The sequence below is a fragment of the Pocillopora verrucosa genome, chromosome 10 (genome assembly GCF_036669915.1).
Source record: "Pocillopora verrucosa isolate sample1 chromosome 10, ASM3666991v2, whole genome shotgun sequence".
NCBI classification, from domain to species: Eukaryota; Metazoa; Cnidaria; class Anthozoa; order Scleractinia; family Pocilloporidae; genus Pocillopora; species Pocillopora verrucosa.
Window position 1 is genome coordinate 19762398 of NC_089321.1, and position 22172 is coordinate 19784569.

The window sequence follows — 22172 nt, forward strand, 5'->3', positions numbered from 1 at the left end:
CCAATTTCTAATGACACCGAAACCTTTCTGTCTTCATTGAAATGGTGTATGGTTGTATTTCTCGATTGCGCAAGATCATGTCTATAAATTAGACAGGAAACTTGACGTTAGTCATTGTAATTAACATTAAGAGCATAGTTATTATGTTATCCTGCTAAAATGTTATGAGGATTGATTGCAAGTTATTTCTAAAATAAATATGAAATATAAAAATTTTCTTAGTAATCTGATATTTATTTGCCGCCCTTTGATATGCCTCTTCTTTTCCCATTGATCCTCGATTTAAAAAAATTGTAAATAATTTTATGCGCATCAATTTCATATATATTTTTCTAAACCGATGTACGCTGAAAACAAATAGGAATCGGTACCACATTCACATGATATTTAAGTGGGGGTAGGGAGGTTGAAAAAAAATGCTGTAACCATTAGATAGTTCAGTTTTGTTTCGTTGTGAAATTATAAAAAAAACTTTAGCCTTGCCATTCAAAAACATTCAGGATAAAAGGGAGGGGACTCACGCACGTATTTCCACGCGTGTTACGTGGGAAGCTCGAAGAGATCTGGAACTAAGTCTAGACGCAAATCAAAATGGCGGACGAGAGTGGATATGTACAAGCACGTTTTGTAACGAAACAAACCAAGTAAGAGCAATCATCTGTAGATTTTTGGGAGACTATGGCTCGTGGATATGTTATATATAGGAACGCATGTTTTAAAGCAAGGAATATGAGCATGATTGCACCTCACTGTTCAAAACTGCACAGCAGTACGCACTGTCAACAATTCTGCGATCCACGTGCGGGATTGAGATCGAATGCACACTTCACCAACTACTTCCGATTTTTTGTATGGATTTGTGATTCATTATCGTTTTTATTAATTTGAGCAAAATGAGCATTTTAAGATGTATTTCTTTGGGCTATACTTAAGAATACGGTTTGATTTCATGAGATGTCCAATGTTATTTGTCAAGATGGTCTGTGGTAAATGTCTTATTTCCCATACACAGATATGCTGTCCCAGAATCACCGTTTTCTGTGCCGGTGAAAGTTGGATCACAAGAGCTCAATGAACTTATCAATAGTTTACTTTCATCTCATGGTAAATAAAGATAAGTGTGTAATGTTCGCTTAGTTTCACGGATACTTCGTTTTATCATATGTGTATTCAAAAGTACAATTATACAGAATGCCCAATTACTGGACTGTATTTCTTTCAATTAGTTGCAAAGGTTAAGTGGTTCTTAAAGATATAGCCTTTTAAATTGCTAAAAAAAGGCTATGCGGCTATGTGTTTTGTTTCCACATGTGTTTGTAACACTTTCTGAGGGATACAGTATACCTTCGCGGCCGGGTGTCCTTCGCGAAAAAATCGTTAACGCGCTATTTGAAGGATATCCAGAAAAAGCTATACATCTATGGAGAGGTTATGAAATGCACTATCCGGCAAATCTTTTTCCTTCTCAGCTTAATCTAATCGTGAGCTGACTGGGGTGCGACAATTCGAAACAGACGGTGTTTCTTTGAACGAATTAATCGGGCATCAAATGTCATCACACACATCAAATATCTGTACAGTTTAATCCTGAGGGGTCAGTCTTCAAGACTGAGCGGGGATTTTTCGATATTCCTCTTGGTTGCTTTGCAATTTTTCTGTCAAGTTTGCTTACCAAAATTTCAACAGTATGCTTTACATTTCTCTTAAACGTCATTGTGGGAGATAAATTAGGAAAAACGGATATCCCTCACACAGTTTGTTTTGTCGATATCGTGGGAGTCTTCAAGGCAATCTCTTCAGTTTTCATATCCATTAATTTGTTGAAAGAAGATGCACTTGCATCAAATAAAAGTAGGTTTTTTTTGGCTTTAAAAGTTTTGCAAACCTTTCATGCTACTGGGTAACCACATGTCAAGTTATGTCAACACTCTGATTACTAGAAAATTCAACCCTCAATAGAAACACAGAGGTCTCCTGGAGAGTCTCAGGAGACTCGCAGCAAAAATATATGTTGTGGGAAAAGTATTAAGAGGTTGTGTGTGGCAGATCTTTGATTAATTCCGCTTGCCGGCAATTTCAATCTCAAGGTTTAAGGAGCTTGAGCTCTCCAGAAAATTGATGGTTGCTGATTGAGTGCGAGCAGGGAAGGTGCGCAAACCGCCCACTCATATCCGTTTTGCCATTCATCATTAAATTTCTTTAATTTCTTGCTTTAACCCCAAGGCTTTGGTTTGGCTTTCATTGGAGCGCTCTTCTCGTTTCTACCTTCCTCCAATCACAGTCTTGTTTAACACGCAACTGAAATCAGTAGATGTTTGTGAAATTCAAGAACCATGATGTTTTGCCAACATAAACATCTAAGGAATCATTTCTGTTGACACATCATAATTGGTTATTCACACTTTGGCAGACAAAAGAATGCAGTTCAAAAATACATTTTTATAAATAACTTGTGGGTTTCCACATTTTACAAACATTTTCTATAGAAATTATAGGTAAAACAATCATGTTTAGTTTGACTTGAAAGCAAAATTGAAAAATTGTCCCTTGAAGGCCTACATATAATTTATAAGTGTTGAATATATGGTATGAATTACTCAGTTCTGTAGGCAGCATACATAATGACAGTAATGAATATATCATCTGGTAAATCATCAAAATAGTGCCTTTTTTCAAATGAGAATAATATGATCTTGTGGCCCACCTGTACTGTGAAAAACCACCCCTTCTCTCTTTGTTGTCATAGAGAGCTGCTCAGATTTATCAAACTATGTGCAAAGATTTATGGCAGTATTGAAATTAAACATTTAGACCATACTTACTTTTTCATTTCAAAACATGATGAATTTGGAATAAACATGTAACTTCAAGTGCCAATGAATGAGTTGCCAGTAATCGAATCCTTGTGTTTGGGCATAGATTTCTGGGATTGCCATGGGAGAAAACATTGCAACTTGGCTAGAGGGAAAAGTATGGCTAAAGGTTGTTCTGACATCCAAATTTACTATTTGGAAGAGATTATTGCTTTTTTGGCACTGTTTTATCAGAAATGGATTTGGGTAATGCTGCAAGGAAGCGCAAGTTTTTGTTTGAACAACCATGAAATTCATGTATGTAGTAAAATCTACCGATTAACTGGTCTTCATGTCCAAGGTTTATTTTGAATTTGATATTGTGTAATGGTCTTGAAATTTAGAAAAACGTACTTTAAATTCCTAAGAAATAACTTAAAAAAAAAGCCTTTTAAGTTTTTTGTATGTGTCTTAAGTCTACTTCTAGCTTTTTCCTTGGCTTGGTAATACAAAAGAGCACATAAGAGCTACCTCGAGGTAGTGGGATATTGACATGGTGTGCTTGGGCATTAAATATTATCGTGGTACGTTAAAGTGATTTTAAAAGCACCTACACTGTTTCTCTGTTGTGATCAATGAGAATGAACCAGTGTTTATAATCAGCTCAAAACTGAACCCTGAGGATGAGTAGGTACAAATAGGTCACTTAAGGAGTGATGCACAACTGATAATATATCCACGGTGCTTTTCTGACAAGATCCTCCAAGGATTTCAAGGAGAAAAGTTGCTGCTCAAAGACCTTTGGATTTTTCTCTAACAAACTATCACTTGACCGATGGATATCCTCATGTTTTTCCATGGCTTATTTCATTCTTTCAGAGAGTAACAGCTATGCTGTTTAGGGAAACAACCTTTTGCCATACATTCTTTCCAGCGAGTTGCAATGTTTGCTCCATGGCGATTCCAGAAATCTGTGTACAAACACAAGGGTCCAATTACTGGCAACTCATTCATTGTGCCACTACAAGAACTCAAGGACTAGTTCCAAAATACTAAATCACTTTTTGTTTTGACGTTCCTGCACATATTTTATGTCAGAAAAATGACGAAAAAAACCACAGTGTTGAGAATTGAAATAAGTACCTCACTCATCTTAGCCTTAGATTTGAAATTTGTAAGGATATTTGTAATGTGCATATTAGTTGTGTTCTATCAACCAGCAATGAAGATTGCATTAAACCCTTACACTGCCTTGGGTGACCAAGAAAAAATTTCTCCTTACGTCAAGCAGATGAGTGAGAGGAAAGAAAAATATCACTTAAGGGGATTGTTAGTTGATCCAACACCAAATTCCCTCAACTCACACCATAAGAACTGTATGGCAGACAGTAGGAAGAATTACTAAATGAGATCTTGGGAATGAAAGGATTAATGTGGCAGGGTACTCAACAGTTGAGGTAGATTATAGGAGGTATTTTTGTTTGAAAGTAATTGAAATTGAATAAATATATATATACATTGCTCTAGCTCCTGTTTAAGTTGATAAATTTTCAGTGTTGTCGAGTAAAGAAAATTTAACCTTTTATTATAGATGTTGGAACATCTGAGTCTGATTCTGAAAATGAAAGGAATTTTCAGTTTGATTTTCTTATTGATGGAATTTACTTGCAAGAAACACTTGACAAACACATGAGGCTCTACAACATCTCAACAGTGAGTGCATTCAACAATTCAGTGACTATTAGCATTTAGGTTTTGTGTATGCATGTGCCTAAGTAACCAAGCATCATTGTGCTTCCTCCAGCACAGTGTGATGTAACAACTGAAAAGCTCAGGGGCAGAAATGTCCTTTTGATTCTTTGTTCTCTTTGAAAATGCCCTAGTGTTCTTAAGGGTCAGGGGCAGAAGTGTCCCTTTGTATTTTTGGTCCCATTAGGAGTGTTGTTTTACAAATTTAGTGGAACAGCTATACCATTAATAACATATAACTTCTGTTACATGGCTTTGTTGTAGGAAAGTGTAGTTGAAATAGAATACCTTGAAAAACATCCAGCACCACGACCGGATAATTGTCTTCTTCATGATGACTGGGTCAGTTCCATAGCTGTTTGTAAGAAGTGGTAAGTTATGACTCATTCTTTCATTGAAAATGCAGTGTTAGCAGGTTGATCATGTCACACATCCCTTTGTTAATTCTATAACCCCCAGAAGTCATGAACTTTGAAGTGTATATGGAACTTCTCCTTATAGTAATAATACAATTTACAACCAACTTTTGATAAAAACTTATCATCTGGGGGCATTATTTTGATTAAACACTATATTCTCTCAAAGTCCTTAGATGAAACTGCATAGAGGATAGAATAGAGATTTACAAATCAGATGTTAAGTGTCAGGGAGTCTGGCTGAAATTTGTAAACTAGCTTTGTTCCCTCATGAGAATTGAAATTCCAGTCAAAATATTTAAACTCAAACTTATCTATGCAAAACTTTGTATTGCTGTTTAAATAAAACAGATTTTCATGGTATAGCAGTTATTATGTTGAGATGTAAATGCTCATAATGGGTGACAAAATTCTTCAGACTGTGACCATTTCCCATTTTCTGAAGTGAAATTATTTGGCTTTCACTCTTGAGAATAGATCATTTCTGATGAAGAACCTGGAAGGTGTATACTTGTGGGAAGCATAGCAAGCATACTATTTGTTCTCTGCAGATTGCTCTTTTGATCCCTGGATTGTGCAGCTCTAGCTGCACCATGTTCAAACTAAGGCAATATATTGTAGGTGAAGGATGGGGGGGAAGTTTACAGCCCCTCAAGCAAAAATAGGAGGGGGAGGGGCTGGCTCCTACTTTACAGTGTAGTTGATATTAGAAGGAAAATTATATGTTGCAGGACTGTTTACATATGAACAGTCCAAGCCTGTGTTAATTAGAAACATGTTGAAAAACTTTGTTGGAAAAATTTGAGCAAGGATAAGTACTTGGCCTAGTATACAGAATGAACACCCTGTACTTCAAAGTGTTCCACAGCCTCTGTCAAAATTATGTTCAAGCACATTAAGATTGCTTGAAATCTGACACTTTACATTCTGCACTGTTCACATTATTTTCCAGTATTCTAAGTGGTAGCTATGATGGAAATGCATATGTGTGGGATTTTAAAGGTAAATGCTGATTATAAAGTTAAACCACTCCGCAAATTTGAAACTCCAACCCTGCTAGGGTTCTTAGAAAAATGAAAGATTGGCTTTGTTACCTCTTGGAAAATGCCCAAGCCAAGTAGTTCAGGTTTATTGGCCAAGTGGACTTCGGAGGAAAGGGTGCAAGTTTGGGGCCAAGAGGAGTCTTTGGTTGCTTTCACACAGCCTCTCTTCACCTTTGAGTTTAAATGGGTACTATTAAACTGTGAGGGAATGTTAGCGAATTGCAAGGAGGGGGAGGGGGGCGGGTAGTTACTTGCAATGGATTAGCTTGTTATCCAGGAAGGAACAGTACGGTTTGTTTGTTTGTTTTTCTATGCTGATGATACTGCCTAGCAGCAGTCAGGGACAAATAGGCTCGTCAGACTTCCACCCAGGGTTACCAAGATTCAAATAGGTGTTTGGAATAAAGCTCCAAGTGACTTTTGATGTAATAGCTACTTCTCCTCCTGTTTCACAAGGGAATAAGAGACAAATCGGAAGACAATCTTGCGGTCTGTCAAAGGTCACGCTTGTTTCCATTCACTTCCTCAATTTTGGCTTGCATAAATACTGCACTTATTTTGATACTTACTATGATAGGAACCTGTATTTTGACGTTTGACGGACATACAGCACCTGTGAAAAGTGTCAGCTGGATCAGTGTTGGTAGGTAGCCCACGTTCTGACTAGCATCCAACCGACTGGGTACGCAAATGCGTGAACAAAGAAAGAAATTTGAGGACTTCCTTCTTCCAAACTCCTTTAGCCGCTGACTCGTCTGTTGAGGTTTTAGGGCTGATACTGCAATAGCTAAACTACGAGCAGTACCTCGCGAAGTCCCTTGCGAGAGTAAAAAAAAAGGAACAAATTCAGCGGCACACTAACATCTGTTTTTTACCTGCTTGCAAACCACAGTTCATCACGCACAAAAGCAAGAGGTTGGAGTAAGCTCTCCCTTTGCTTATGGAACCAATCAGAGCATTGGGAAAGCAATATTCGAAGCTGGCAGGCTTGGCTTTGCTTTAAAAACTTATAATTATCCTTGAAACGGATCCCACATTGTGAAGTGATATCATAGGGGAAAGAATAAGTGTTTCTGTTTATTTTTTTTGAAGATAACGACGTGGGCGTCTTTTTAAGCGCTTCACACGACCAGTCCATTCGCCTCAGTGAGGTATTTGTATAATCGCTGTATAATAATTCATGTCACTTTTAACAATTGGTTCATGCTTCACGTGCGTATAGCGAGGAATGGATGCTCCTTGGAAGTTGCCTCGCCCTGAGCAACTTTTACGCCCCTCTAGTACTCTCCAAACTTCCAACGTGAGTTTAAACGACGATACACGCGCGCAAAGCATGACCCAGTTAAAAATTGTGCCATGAAAATGTGCATTCAGTTTAATAGAGGCAGCTAAATATTAGTTAGATGAGGTAGAAAAGCTCGTGAGGGGCAATGCCAAACCAAGAAGGAATGCTGAAGTTGAGGGATGTAGACTTTTGAAATGGCGATCTTGAACAAATGAGGCTAATTTTTTTGACAGAGCAATAACTACTACTTGAAGTACGTTGTTCTATTATCTCCAAAACGGAGAACTGCCAATAGTAATGAAAGAAAACACAGTACAGGGTCATTGGTGAAAGAAATTGTATCCTCAGAATGAGATATCTTTAGAGCTAAATGAATTAAGATCTTTCAAGGTGATGCCTTCTTCTTAAGAGGAAATCGGCTGTTGTTTCGACTTGGACATGGCCAATTTTCTTAATTATCTTCAGCCACATGTTGAAGGTGGCTCTGACAGCTCCAACAGCGTATTCTTCTTTTTAATCCGCCAGTGGTCACGTGATAAGGACACAGCCCAATGCATTCATATCTGTAAAGGTCACACCCAAAGTGTGGACACACTAGCAGTTGATTCTTCACAAACAAAGGTAAACAGGTTGCACTTAACGAAAAAAATTGTGGTATCCTACTGGTTTTGCTTTATGTTGTTCAGTCTATAAATTTCGCGATTGCCTCTCAGCCAATCAACTTTTTCATGCAACCAATCACAACTCGATCACAATGGCCAATTAAAACTCAGGAAAAGGTTACAAGGAGCCGTAAGAAACCAGAGCAAATAAAAATAAATTTTGTTTTATCAACTTAGTTGATAATCCAAATTTACCGACGTAAAGAGTTTCAAAGCCGACGTTTCGAGCGTTAGCTCTTCGTCACTGGCATTGACGAAAAGATAACGCTCAAAGTGTGAGCTTTGAAACTCTTTACAGTTATTAATTTACATTATCAACTCAGTTAATAAAACCGAATTATTTTGTTATACTACTCCACTGACGCAGCACCATAGTTTGTGTAGAAACGTACCTCCGAAAAACAAATAAACTGTGAAACGCGCGGCAGACGTGAGAGACCAATTCGCGATTGGTTTTGTGGTTGATTGTTTGACAAGGTATCGCGAGTTTTCGAGGGCAGTCATAGAGAGAAGTAGCAAAGAAAAACAATTATAATCCCGAACTGTTTTCGACACCCTAATGAAGAGTGTTTTAATTTCTTCTTTCCTTGGCTGTTGGGATTGCACGATTGAAAAGTGTTGTAATAGCTCGAATTTCATAACAATGTTCTGCGCAGTTGAGTTATTTTGAAATTTCTTTTTTGTAGTTTTGCAGCGGCTCGTGGGATAAAACACTAAAAGTATGGTCTGCTGGTAAGTGTCTGTTACTTTATTTGTTGTTTTGTGTATTGTAATCGTTACTTTTTGTTATTTTATCATCTAAACGCGGCCTTTTGCGATGTGAGATGAGAAGCTTAGTGACCTGCGAACGAAAATTGCGAAGAACTGAGATCCGAAGAGGACGGATGATCAGCAGTCGTTTAAGTCAAAACTAAGCCTAACCAGGGTCTTAATTTTAGTTCCAGACCCTTCAGCATCCGATGAAACAGGCGATGAAGAAAAAGTAAAGAAGAAGCAAAAGACAATGTCAAACAAAAGAAAAGAAACCACGCGGGTAAATATACCAGCGTTAAAAGGCCGTTTTTTTTCGCCATATTTCAGGTAGCCTTTATTGTAACTGTAAGCGACAAGGACGGTTTCACTGCTGGTACGCAGGGGGTAATCTCATGATTGAGTAGTTTCCAGTCCAGTAGGAGCAGTGATGCTCCTAAGTAAATTCCCTGGACGCTATCAAAACAGGGACAAGGTCTCGCCTGTTAAGCCGTTTTGCTCGTAGAAGGAATTTTAATGAGCAGTTTGATAGTAATTTGCAGCGTCGGTGGAAAGGCACATACTTGTAGACTTTTGACCCAAAACTGATAACAGGAACCTACTAAACTTAAAATATTCAGGTGACATTTCGACAGTGGAAGGTCATCGCTGTCTACAACGGGAGCTAGGGTGCGGTAGCAGTCCCACGAGTATTTCAGTGAAACGCAGTGACTGGTCACGTGAGGTTAACTTATGTTTTTTCCCAGACTCCACTCATGACCCTATCGGGGCACACCGAGGCTGTGTCTAGCGTGTTGTGGATCGACCAAAGCACGGTTTGCAGTGCAGGCTGGGATCACACCATTCGAGTTTGGGACATCTCCGCTGGAGTTAACAAACATACCCTGGTAAGTTTTCTGCTAGACGTTTCCGCGATGAACAAGGTCACACTTCGAAAAAAGGCATTTTTTTACTTCTCTTCTCTTTCAGAATGGCTCCAAAGTATTCTGTGACATCTCTTACTCTCCTTTAGCAAGACTTCTCGTTTCTGGTAGCGCCGACAGACATGTTCGCCTTTGGGATCCCAGAACAACCGGTGAGTCAAGAGTGGGACGGGGGAAAGGCAGAAGGGGGCTGGTGAAACTCATGCATTTCGACTATCTCACAAGTCATTAGAAATTTTGTATGGTGCTGACTATATCGTAGTCATAGAACCCTTTGACCTGAAACGTAAACTCACTGGGTAGGATCTTTGCCCCCATTCCCTCTTCAATGATCGATATAAACTTCTGTCCTGTAAATTTGGTTTTTTAGCCTTTCAATGGAATAGGGAAAGGCAGAACTCAAAAAGAGCAAACTCTTTTATATCTTGAGACTTAGGGTTTGGTTCAGATATTGCTTATCCTTTTAGAACCGATGCTTCAAAATAGTAAAACTGAAGCGGGCCCATGCACTCTGGAGGAGATTGTGCGATTTATCTTTGATATCGTTGTTGTTGTTGTTGTTGTTGTTGTTATTATTATTATTATTATTATTATTATCATCATAAATATGTTCTGTTACTGGAGGCACATAGCTTTGTCAGAACATTTTGAATCATTTGATTGGATTATAGAGAATATTGCCATTAAAAGCAAGTACACCGTGAAATAATGGCAATTTTGGATGGACAAACGCAAAATTGGTGAGGAAAAAAAAATAAAACAGCGAGAATTGTTAACGATGGAGGAGATATGTATAAATTGCGCATGTTCAACCCCAGTTAGTTACGAAAACTGTTTTTGTTTTTTTAGACGGAGCTGTGGTAAAGAAAACTCTGAAGTCACATCAAGGCTGGGTGTCGTCGGTGGCTTGGTCACAAAACAGCGAGTACGAAATGATTTCTGGGTCATACGATACGACTGTCAATTTGTGGGATACACGGAGGTACTTTAATATGTGACTTTCGCGTTTGCTCTAAGGTGTATCTGTTCGTGTGCTTTAGTCTGCAATGAAATGTTTTTCTTCTTTTACAACCAGCCTAAATGCTCCGCTGTTCACAATGACTGAACATCAGGACAAAGTGATGAGCGTGAATTGGACGCTACACTCTGTGAGTATTCCCCCATGAAAAGTCTTGTAAAACGAGGGCCGGACCATTCAGTTTTTGAGTGGAAGGGGTGCGGGGTGGTGGGGCTAAAGGGCTTGACACTTGTCAAGAAGAGATACCACTGTGTCTACAACTCTCCTACAAAGAAAATGTAGTTTTAAACATATCGCATCCCAAGAGAAGAATTCATAGAAGAAAGAAAATAGTTCTTGCCGATGAATACATTGACAATAAACTTGGAGAACTGATAAGGTTAACACCCCACCCCCACCCCCATCCCCACCCTATTCTGTCAAAATTAAATAAGAAATGGTTCTTTTCATGATTTTCTGGTGCCGCGCTATTTCCTTTGACGCAATTGATAACATCTGTCATTCTGGGTTTTTTTTTTTTTTTACGTTCACAGAGTATTTTAAGCGGTGGTGCTGATAACCAGTTGATAATTTATGATATCTCTGGGGGAGGCCGGAGAACGAGGAGCAGTGATATGGAATAGCAACCCAGACATTCACTTAGCCAAGTAATCGACGGATTACGAGGGCCATGATAAGTACGCGTATAAAAATATAAAAATAAAACCGTTATCATTTTCTTCTCACTGTCGTCAGCGTGGTTCATTCTTCAAAAAAGGAACGGAGATTAGTTTTTACAGTACATAGTCGTACTAATGCCGCCAATGTCAGTGTGAATAGCGTGCGTGACGAATAGCGTAAGTTAGACGAATAGCGTAAGTTAGACGAATAGTAATGGTGATATTTGTTATTATTTAAATAAATGACGACGGTATCGTTAGAAGATCGAAGAGAATAGACAGCAGTAGTCAACTTCAACTTTGAAAGCAACAAAAAATTGAGACATGTAAATGGTACTAATATTTCTCAGCCTCGTATAGCTCGCCTCACAATGTCTCGAAGTCAAAATTGCTTAGGTTAAACGGTATACATTGGTGAAAAGTTCTGAAGGATTATATGCAGCCATTTCCGAGATAAACCAGCGGACTTAACTTCGACGAATTAGCGTCCATGAAATATGAAAAATTTCGCTCAGCCGTACTACCTCATCAGTTGGAGGAACTGATTTCAATTTCGCATGGTAACTTGCTTCATGTGAAGATTTATCTCACGAAAAAAAAAATTCAATTGTTAAGTAGGCCTTTAAACATTAAGTGAACACGTGGCCTTACCTAAATCTAAGTGTATCCCACTATGGTTACATTTTGACTAAATGCCATCAATGATCAGGAAAAAAGCTTGTTATGGTAATGGTTGTTATGTCATGGTAAAATACTCATAAGGTTTTGCACCCTATCAATAGAACAACCACAGAGCTTTCGAGCGAAGGGTATTGGGAATACATACTTTCGCCATTAGATTGGTTCCATTTTTTAGTTTGAGTAAACAAGTTTCACGATGTACTTGGTTTGAGGAAAGGAATTATTGATTTACGTTTAACACTCGTTTGATAGTTCCTTGGTTTGTTTTTCATCCTCTGGATGTCACCACTATCCTGTAAAGATGGATGGACGAAAATTTTCCTTTGATTAAAGAATTTATTAAGAAATCTGATTCGTGTCGACATGATTTAATTACACAAAATTTAATTTAAAACCTCTTCTATAGAACCTGACTTGGTACGCAAATTTACCACCAATACTCGTAACAGGAAACTTTCATGTTAACGCAGAGTTCTTTCCTAAACAAAATTTTGAATTCAGGACAAAGCAGCAAATTCTCGTAGCTAATGTATGAAAATCAGGGAGAGAAAAAACAGCTGTCAAATTGGGACCGAAAAAATACAGCGGTCAAACGTTAGGCATGCGCAAATGGTTCATAACAATTTCGCCGGCTGCGCGCCAATTTCCCGCGCAAAATCTAAAAGGAAAACAAAAAATGCAACAAAAACGCAACATTTGCAAACAAAAATGGAATCTTTCAAAGAGATCTGTAAACAAGAAAAAAGGGTTGGGGAAAGGAAACCTTGAGAATTCTCGAACATAAAGCTCATTCTCTAATGGTACCTTGTCAATTTATCATTTTGTTTGGAGCTTTATCAAACAATTTATACCCGTGTAAAATACAGTGATTGACGGACTTGTGAGGTTGTTCTAAGTCTAGTGAGGTTACATAGTTCTGAAAGCCTGAAAGCATGTCAGCAAGCCGCTACAACAATTGCACATGCGCAGACGTTTGATCGCTGTGTTAACGGAACGCTTTAGATGTCGTACCACTTAGGCACTTTTCTGCTGGAACACTCCATGACGCTTAATGACAGCTTTGAAGGTGCGAATCTGCATCGGGGTGAGATGCAAGTTCAAATCCGTTTCCTTTCGCGCTACCATTTTCTTCTTTTCTCTTTGTTCTACCTTGTTCTTCTTGTTTTTTATATTCCAGTGGAGAGGCTGCTTGTCTTTTAGCAACTGGTTGGCGGCCAAATTCATTTCAGTCATGGACTCGACGGTAAAATCGGTGAAGAGCTCTGCCAAGGAAATGTTGACGGGTTGCGAGAGCTTCGGATCCTCACCACCCTCGAATTGATGCTCAACGCGAATCAAAGCGAGGTCCTTCATGGTCTCCAGCGTCAACAAGTGAACATTGGCAGGCAGCTCACGAGTGAGACCGTTGTGCAGTGCGTTGTACTGACTCGTCCACTTCTTGAACGTAAGGCTGTTGGGTGCGAAGCCGAGCACAGGCCCCAGCAAAAGCTTCTCGCCATGCTCGCGATGCAAAGCTGCAGATTCCTTAGGCGGTGCTAAAATCAGACACAGCTTTCCGCGCACGATCAAACCTTTACCACTGATCCCCGTCTCATTCAGCGGCTCAGCCACGCCTCTCTTGTCATCTTTGAGAAGCCGCCGGTGAAGCATGATCTCCATGGAGCCATCTTTCATGCTGGACCCGCCCAGAGACCGGTCAGTCAGAATCGTCAGTTGTTTCTCACTGTCTCTGATGTACATTCGACTGTTGACTGGGTAGTAGTTCTCAGCCACTGGTTCAGTGTTGTTCAGCTTCCATGTTGGTCGGTAGTTCCTCTTACGTTCCTGCATCTCCCTTCCATTAGCATCCGTGTAGAACAGCTCACTGGAGTGGATATCCGTGTCAAACCGGGTGATGATTTCTTTACCCCATTTATCCCCTACTGGGATTGGTCCGACTGTGTACTCAAACTCAGCGTGTCTTTGCCCGGCATACAGCCTGATCACTTGACTGATGAACGGTGATATCACCTGGCGTACCTCTTGCACAACAGTACCCTTAAAGACCTCTACTTTGCTGCTCTGGGGGATCGGTATCGGTTGGCTGCTGTTGGGTCTAAAGATGTAAGCACCGGAAGGCTGTGTACTGGCATCTTCTCCCAAGCTGCCGTTGTACCAATAGAACCCTTGGCTTAACACAGTTGTAGTCTTGGAACTTTTGTCAGTCATACTCGTCAAATGACCAGTATCTTCCGTAAACGACAGTTTGATAAACTCATTCTCAATAGAGACTTCGTCTGCGTCTTCGTAAACACGCTTGGGGACGTCTTTGAAAATTTTACTCTTCACTGTTGACTTAGTAGAGTTCACGAAGTAAGTTGCAAAGCCAAGAGCAGGAACTTTGGCAAAGAAAATAAGCTCAAAAGATGAGTCGCCTTGTATCAGGTTCTGAGCTTGACGAAGCAGTCTCGTTTCGTTAGAAACCGGTAACATTTGACTTTCGATAAGTTTACCTTGTGGGCTAAAAACATTCATCGAGGCCAGCGCTACTGGAAGGCGAACAACAGCGTCTACAGCTCGAGCAAGAGGGTTGTACACAGTTACTGTGAAGGACTTGGTCTTTTCAGTCAGAGGACATACGCTTACGTTGAGGTGGTCACAGAAAGTCAAAGTAGGAGGCTTGATTTCAGGGTTTTTAACTTTAAGTTTGTTAAGAACATCACCAACCAGCTCCTAAGTATGATAAAGAATTATGTCTTAGTACTCCTCTCCTTTTTTTTTCTCCAGAGACCCTACAGTAACCCCTTTAAATGACTTCAGACTTAAGATGATTTCTGTAGGGATTTCAGGTTGCGAACTGAAAGTTATCATTTCTGGGTGCTATGTGGTTCTGGGTGTGCTGGGACTTATACCCTCCCGGCCCCCCACCCCCTCCTCTCTCCCAATAGTTTTTTTTTTGTTTTGTCCTGCCATGTGCTTATCGTCAAAAGAGGAGTTCAAATGTCAATTGTATAAAAGAGAAAAACAAACAAAAGCATTAGCTTTTGTTTCTTTTTTTTTCTCTTTTATCATTTATTAATGGGGTAAGTTCTTCATTTTCAGGATTTCCTCCTTTACTACCTGTCACTCAAACCTCTTTACATCCCGCAGGACATTATCAGGGATATAGGCAGGATGCCAAACATGGGGCCAAATGTTAGAGTCTCATTGAAAGTTAGAAGCAAACCAGAATGTTCTAATAAAAAATATTTTTCAAGCAATGAACATCCTATTAAAAATAAACAAGATCTGATCCATCTAAATTGATCCATTCATGTGACCACAAATTACTTCTCAAGGACTTCCCTGATCTTATTCATCTAAATCTTTTGATCAAACTCAATTGTAAGAATGTTCAATGAAACATACTCTGTATCAATTTGAATTACAGTCATAACCAATAAAAATGAATCTTATAATTAAAAATGTTCCCACACACAACAGTTGATTGCATGATCATTCAAAGTTTTCAAAGTTTTTGAAGTTATCAAAAAAGTGAAACAAATGCATGTACTAAGATAAATTATGTGCCTGTGATATGACAGAAAGATTGGACTCTGAATTCTTCATAAACTTTCTGATGTGCATGAGTTCAGAATTGTATAGGTTATTGATAAATTCAAATTTAAAAAGCCTTTTGGTAAGACAAAAGTATGAGTATTAAGACAAATAGGCCAGCCTGTAATGCTAACACCACATTCATGATTCTAATAACATCATATATCCCATATGGCCAGAAGGTAGGAGAAACAACCAATAAGAAGGAGCTGCATTCCAAAATATTTTGCAAAATAGAAAAAAATAAAAAATAAAAAAGAAAGGAGCTGACGACATTGACAAAAGCAATGTTTTTAACATACCTGACATTCTACTGCACCAATAGCAAGGCGTTTGGCATAGTCATCAGCCACATGCTGTTTTGATGTACCACTGACAGCATCATGGTGCTGAGCCACACCCATGGCTCTGCGCAGTGTATCTGAACTTGGGCCATTTTTCTTTGCAGGACCATTCATCACTTCCAGCTGTTTACAAACCTACAAAAATAAAATAAAAGTTTGGGTAATGTTGACACAATGGACCTGTTGAATCTAAGCTCAAATTTTTGAAGGAGACAAGTGGAGACGAATGGTCACCAGAAGTAAAAGGAAAATTAAAAAAAAAGGTATTGTAGCAATCATTTTGGAAGTTAATGCAACATCTCAAAGTCTAATTCCCTGCAACCAAAGAGACAAATTTTTGTCAAAAAAAAAAAGATGGAGCATTTCTCTGATTACAATATTCCATGCAAGCATTCTTGGTTTAAATCCAGATCATAAACACCAAGCAAGTAAAAAGCATCAAAGCTTTGTACATCACCACTGAATCAGGGAACTAAATTGGCGACTTTTGATGCAAAGCTAAATGCTAAAATTGTTTCTACCTGTCATGGAGACTGAAATGGTGACAGTTTGGAGGACTGATTTGTCAAAATTCAGGGATACAATACTCTTCAAGATACTGATCAAAACATTATTTCAAAGTTATCATCAACAGAAAAAAAATTGAAGATACCTAGTAGTATTTAAGAGTTATTTGGCCATTATTTTCTTTTCATATAAACCTTTACAAATGTTTTCTGATGAGAAAATCCCCAAGTTTGGAACCCTTGGACAAAGCTTGGAACTGCAATTTTTCCAGACATACAGGTTCCAGGAACAAAACAAATATTTCATACCATCCCCAGGGGTGAAGTTCTCGTATCTGAACTGGTACTTGACTCACAGACAAAATAGGTAAAGACAACTTGTTTTCAAGTACATGAAAACTTTACTTTAAAGAAGAATTTACGCACACCTCACACTGAAAACAATCCTTTTAATTCCATTGTCAATGTTGCTGTATTTTGTGAAAAATATGCTTTGCAAGGAAACTAACCCTGAAAACAACACTAAAACAGGGACAGGGGCAGGAAAAGCATTGAAATGAGCATGAAAAGAATAAGTAAAAAAAGGTATTGAAAACAAGTTACATGTTGCATTTCAGGTTGTCTCAAAAGTTTGTGTGAAATTTGTAAACCCTCAATAGTTAAAATCTTGTACGTTTTTTAAGTATATCATCACGCTTCCACTGAAATTACCTTTAAAGAAACCAGGCACACTCAGGAAAGTGGACCTAATTCAAGAGAACAGAAAGTGCAATAATAATAGAAGCTCAACTGCCTAACAAATTCAAGGTAATTCTAACCTGAAGTAAGTTGTTGTTGTATCTGACATATTGCTTGAGTGCAGGACGGCTGGTAAAATAGCCAGTCCAGTAACAATGTGGACAGTCAGCGTACGGAAAGAAGTCATCTGTTTTTAATTCCCAAGTTTGATTGGCTTTATACAAAGCGTCCAAGTAGGTGGTAGGAGTGGAGTAAAATGCATTAACACGGCCATCCTGGAGACACAAAGGAAGGAAAAAAGATTCCACATCAACCCATATAACTAAACATTTTTTTTGTCTAAAAACCTCTGTAACATAACCTACAGAGATTTTTCCTGTAAGGCAAGAATGGGTCTGCTCTCAAGCATAGTAGCACACATCAAGAGAGCTTATCTGAGTTTCTCTTACATTAATCCTTTACCACTAGGGGTGAAAAGCATATAATTTCTCTTTACAATATCACCCCTGGATCAAACATTAAGGTCACAATAATGGAGAAAATGATCATTAACTATGGCAGCTCTTGATTGATAAACAAATTCCCCTTCCCAGCACCTTAGGAAATGTATAGAGATCAGTTTAGAGTACTGATGTTGCTGGTAACCCCCTCACCCTGATCCTCACACACCCCTAAACATAATGGCTATATTCCTTGATATATGCAATTCACTGGTACCCATTGGTGCTCTTTAGTGAAGATACTTTAAGAGAAAAGCATTATGCACCAGAATAAATCACATCACAATTACATAGTCAGGGTTTACACCTGTAAATCATGAATACGATGATCTCATGACCATGATTTCTACAAAGCTGTGATATTTAATCCAATACAATACATTAACTGAAAAACAAACAAACAAACAAACAAACAATATCAACAACAACACTAGACTAAAAGTTACCCATAGACAAACAAGCACTCACTTCATGTACATATCTGATAAGTTTGTCCAAATTCTTGTACCAAAGGTTGGCATTCTCGTACATGAAATCTGAACCCATGGTTAAAATTATGTTTTTAGTTTTGTACTGTGATGCTTGCTGGCAGGTTACTTGTACAAATTTATCGACAGATTCTTTTACATTCATATCAAATAGCCTCGGGTCATCTTGTACAGGATTGTCAACACAAAACTGATCGTAGCAAAATCCAGGGGGTGGGTTGTACCCGTTGTAAAGAACTCCGGTAAAAATGTCAGAGTCTTTTCCAAGATTTCGGCTTCCTCTCCACACAAGCTCCATTCGCTGCTGTTTCAAACGTAATTCCTTGTCAGCGTAATCGATCCGACCGAAAAAAAACCCATCGAACGACATTTGAGCAAAGATTGAAGCTTGTTCGTTTGAGTGACCGAATGGATCAATATGCCAAGCTATCCGGGGTCTTGCTTCCGATCCAAATGTCTCCTGCACGAAATTAAGTCCATAAGTCATTTGATCAATGATCGCATTGTAATGTGTGGCTGCTTCGTCGTTCATACACCAACCAGCGTTTATAAATTCCAGTTGTTTGTTTTCAACAAGCCTCTTGACTTCCGTTTTCATAGCTTCATTTTGTTCGTTCCACCAGCGCTCAAAAAACGCGATTTCTACGTAGATAAATCGCTTGGTACTATCTGCAGTTAACTGGGGAATGACAGAGTCCAAAATGTACTGAACACCAGCATGTTGAATAGAATTATTTGCTCCGTAATAATACTCGTCCACTGTTTTCAGCCAGCCAACGTCATCGTGCGTGTGGGGAACGAGATGGACTTGCAGTTTCTCATCGTCGTTCAGGGCACGGTCAAATTTACACTCGAAGGCTGCTCCTAGGCAAAAAAGACTTACAGTGAAGAAGAAAATCACCATTCTCTTCTTTCTTTGGAGGATACAGGAGCCAAAAAACTCAAATCTCCGTGTAAATGTTTGACCAAGAGTTTACGTTCGACAAACCAAGTCACGAGATATTTCCGTGAAATTGTCTGAGAGGACGAGGAAGACTGAAACTAGTAGTTTCCAGTATGCACGCATGAGTTTGGTTTTCGTAGACTATGTATTACGCATCACATTCAATGCTGTAGTCAGTAGCCGTTTTCCTCCTTGAGTCCTGCTACAGTTCGTACAACACGTCTTTATTTCAACGGAAGATCTCTCAAGTGAAATTTTGCGGCCCTAATTAATTCAAGGTTCAACTGACGGAGCGCGTTATTTTCACGAAAACTAATTTGTTATTGTTGTTGTGTTTGTTTTGTTTTTTTCTAACCATGAATGTGGGTGTGACAGTAAATTGCAAATACACTTCTAAAGGAAATCAAATAACTATTACATTGATATGGACAAAGAAAAACCACTAAACCCTTTTTGTCACGATTACGGAACTTTCGTTTCTCCCAAATCTTTAAGCTTAAGATAAAACTGGTAAAATTTCTTAAGTCACCATAAGCATTCAGTAGTTATGTTAGTGGAAGGGGAATAACTGTGAAAACAGGTTTTACCTTCAAATACAAATGAACGGACAGGAAAAACTATGAAATTACTTCTCTCGGAAGGGTTCTTCCTGGGGGAACGCTTACGGGCTACGCGACAGTCAGACTATCAAGGCTGCTGAATATCTCTAAGACATTAATTTCCACGAAAACTTAGCCTCAACGTAGAGTTTAATGTGCGTCCTGGTACGTGCAGGCGAGACCTTAGTGTGTCCATAGAAAGCTTTTCAAAGCAGTTCTATTCAGGCCTGAACTACAACGCTAAAGATTAGGTAATGTTATGAATAATATAATACATTTTTCATTAAGAACGATTGGCTACGAGGAAATTTCGCTTTTACAACAGTAATCAGTTTCAAAACATTGCAGGTAGATAATGATCAAACAAAGGAACAGGACAGGTGAAGGTTACAGTTTGACACTTATCACAGTTATGATAAAACAACAACTGTTCACGCCGGGCTGGCCCAATAAAGTCAGGTAGTACGTACATTTTATATTTTCATCAGCGATAGCAAGATAAACTAAATAACTGTTAATCCTCTCCTTACATAAGGCCTCTACTCAGATGGAATAGGGAAACAAGGATTTCTAAACAAAACGTCTTCACAGGCCGGAGAGACATATTTGCAGAGAGTACTACCCACCCGCGTAGGTTAAGTAACCATTTCAGTGACTCAGAAACGTAGAAATACTGTACATTTTTGCTATCAAATTGAAGACGAAGCTATGGTCGTGGTTGTTATTGTTATGGATGTTGTTGTTGTTGTTAATGGTGTTGTTATTGTTGTTAATGGTGTTGTTAATTACGGAACTTACATGTTCTGTCATGTTCTACCTTTTATATAATGCGTTTACATTAAGGTATGTTGATTCACCTGTGGCATGCAAAGGACATATTATGGAACGGGGTTTGCGACTCTGTTTTGATGGATTGAAAAATTTAATAATTAAGTGTCTGTAAAGAGCATTATCACAAAATTTTGAACAGTACCACCCCTCACCCAAATGAGAAACGTACCATCCCTCCCTTCCCCTCCCCCCCCCCCTATTTCTTAGGATTTCTTAGGTATGGAACGTAAGGGAAGCTACCGGAAGTTCAAATACTATTGTAAGCTCAATGATTAGACCTAATGCTTATCATGTTTCCGCTTACCTGCTTTACATATTTGATCAGTTTATCCAAATTCTTGTACCAAGTGTTTGCGTTTTCGTACTGGAAATCCTCCCCCATAGTTAAAATGATGTGATTTGTTTTGTAATGTGATGCCTGTGCACAAGTTTCTTGCACAAATCGTTCCACGGTTTCATCGACATTGAAGCCGAAGAGGCTTGGGTCGTCTTGTACTGGCCGAGCATCTTTGCACGATTGGTCGTAACAAAATCCGGGGGGTGCAGCATAATTGTTGTATAGCACCCCTGTAAAAATATCAGAGTCCGTTTCAAGGTTTTTGGCGCTTCCTCTCCAAACCAGCTCCATTCGCTGCTGTTTCAGACGAAGTTCCTTGTCGGCGTAATCGATGCGGCCCAAAAAAAATCCATCAAATGACATCTGAGCAAAGATTGAAGCTTGTTCGTTTGAGTGACCGAATGGATCAATATGCCAAGCTATCCGGGGTCTTGCTTCCGATCCAAATCTCTCCTGCACGAAATTAAGTCCATAAGTCATTTGATCAATGATCGCATTGTAATGTGTGGCTGCTTCGTCGTTCATACACCAACCAGCGTTTATAAACTCCAGCTGTTTGTTTGCGACAAGTCTCTTGACTTCCCTTTTCATAGCTTTATTTTGTTCGTTCCACCAGCGCTCGAAAAACGCGATTTCTACGTAGATAAATCGCTTGGTACTATCTGCAGTTAACTGGGGAATGACAGAGTCCAAAATGTACTGAACACCAGCGTGTTGAATGGAATTATTAGCTCCGTAATAATACTCGTCTACCGTTTTCAACCAACCAACATCGTCGTGCGTGTGAGGAACGAGATGGACCTGCAGTTTATCTTCATCTGAATCTGGCCTTTCAGAATCTTTAGATTTACATTCAAAGCCTGATCCAAGTGAAACAAATGCCAAAAAGTAGAGAAACGTTCTCATCACGGCCATTTCGTTTACGCCGTTTGCAAACCTTCCGTGACACTACTGAACGCAAGTATGACGTCATCTCTAGTCACGGGACTAAGTAGTCACGCCATATGTCACGACGCAAACTTTTTGAAATTCAAACGGAAACTTTAGAATAAAAATGTCTTGTATTTATGGCATTTTCCTCACTACTTTTCTTTTAACGTAGCTTGAAAGTGATTACTGTTTTACAGAATTAATTGAGCAAGATTTTTTGGCAATTAAATATCTGCACCGATATCGCAGAGGTCATGGGTTCAAATCCCGTACGGGCCTGAATTTTTTTCTTTCAGGTCTTATTTCAACTTCTAGTTCAGTAGCGTTCATAGCTGTGAGGATCGCTTATATTCGTTTCTTGACCCCAGTACACATTTATAATTTTCATATATCTACAATCGT

The 22172-nt window shown here is 39.0% G+C and overlaps 2 protein-coding genes across 3 annotated transcripts; one reads left to right on the top strand and one right to left on the bottom strand.

Moving 5' to 3' along the window:
* The first annotated feature begins 581 nt into the window (after nucleotides 1–581).
* On the top strand, nucleotides 582–12330 carry LOC131778422 (ribosome biogenesis protein WDR12 homolog). The gene is made up of 15 exons (XM_059094837.2): nucleotides 582–644; nucleotides 1013–1104; nucleotides 4384–4505; nucleotides 4806–4912; nucleotides 5910–5959; nucleotides 6578–6643; nucleotides 7093–7151; nucleotides 7811–7906; nucleotides 8634–8679; nucleotides 8886–8980; nucleotides 9444–9584; nucleotides 9667–9772; nucleotides 10470–10602; nucleotides 10696–10768; nucleotides 11172–12330. Exons 1-15 carry the CDS (start codon nucleotides 592–594, stop codon nucleotides 11259–11261), a joined length of 1329 nt encoding a protein of 442 aa, XP_058950820.2. The 5' UTR covers nucleotides 582–591; the 3' UTR covers nucleotides 11262–12330.
* Nucleotides 12295–21792, bottom strand: LOC131778421 (lysosomal alpha-mannosidase-like). 2 transcript variants are annotated; one of them, XM_059094834.2, is made up of 4 exons: nucleotides 20808–21792; nucleotides 17223–17417; nucleotides 15857–16033; nucleotides 12295–14690 (listed from the first exon to the last, which is right to left on the bottom strand). In XM_059094834.2, exons 1-4 carry the CDS (start codon nucleotides 21753–21755, stop codon nucleotides 12993–12995), a joined length of 3018 nt encoding a protein of 1005 aa, XP_058950817.2. In that variant the 5' UTR covers nucleotides 21756–21792; the 3' UTR covers nucleotides 12295–12992. The 2 variants fall into 2 exon arrangements, with proteins under 2 accessions (XP_058950817.2, XP_058950818.2); XM_059094835.2 differs by lacking the exon at nucleotides 20808–21792 and adding an exon at nucleotides 18111–19138.
* Between the last annotated feature and the right edge of the window lie 380 nt (nucleotides 21793–22172).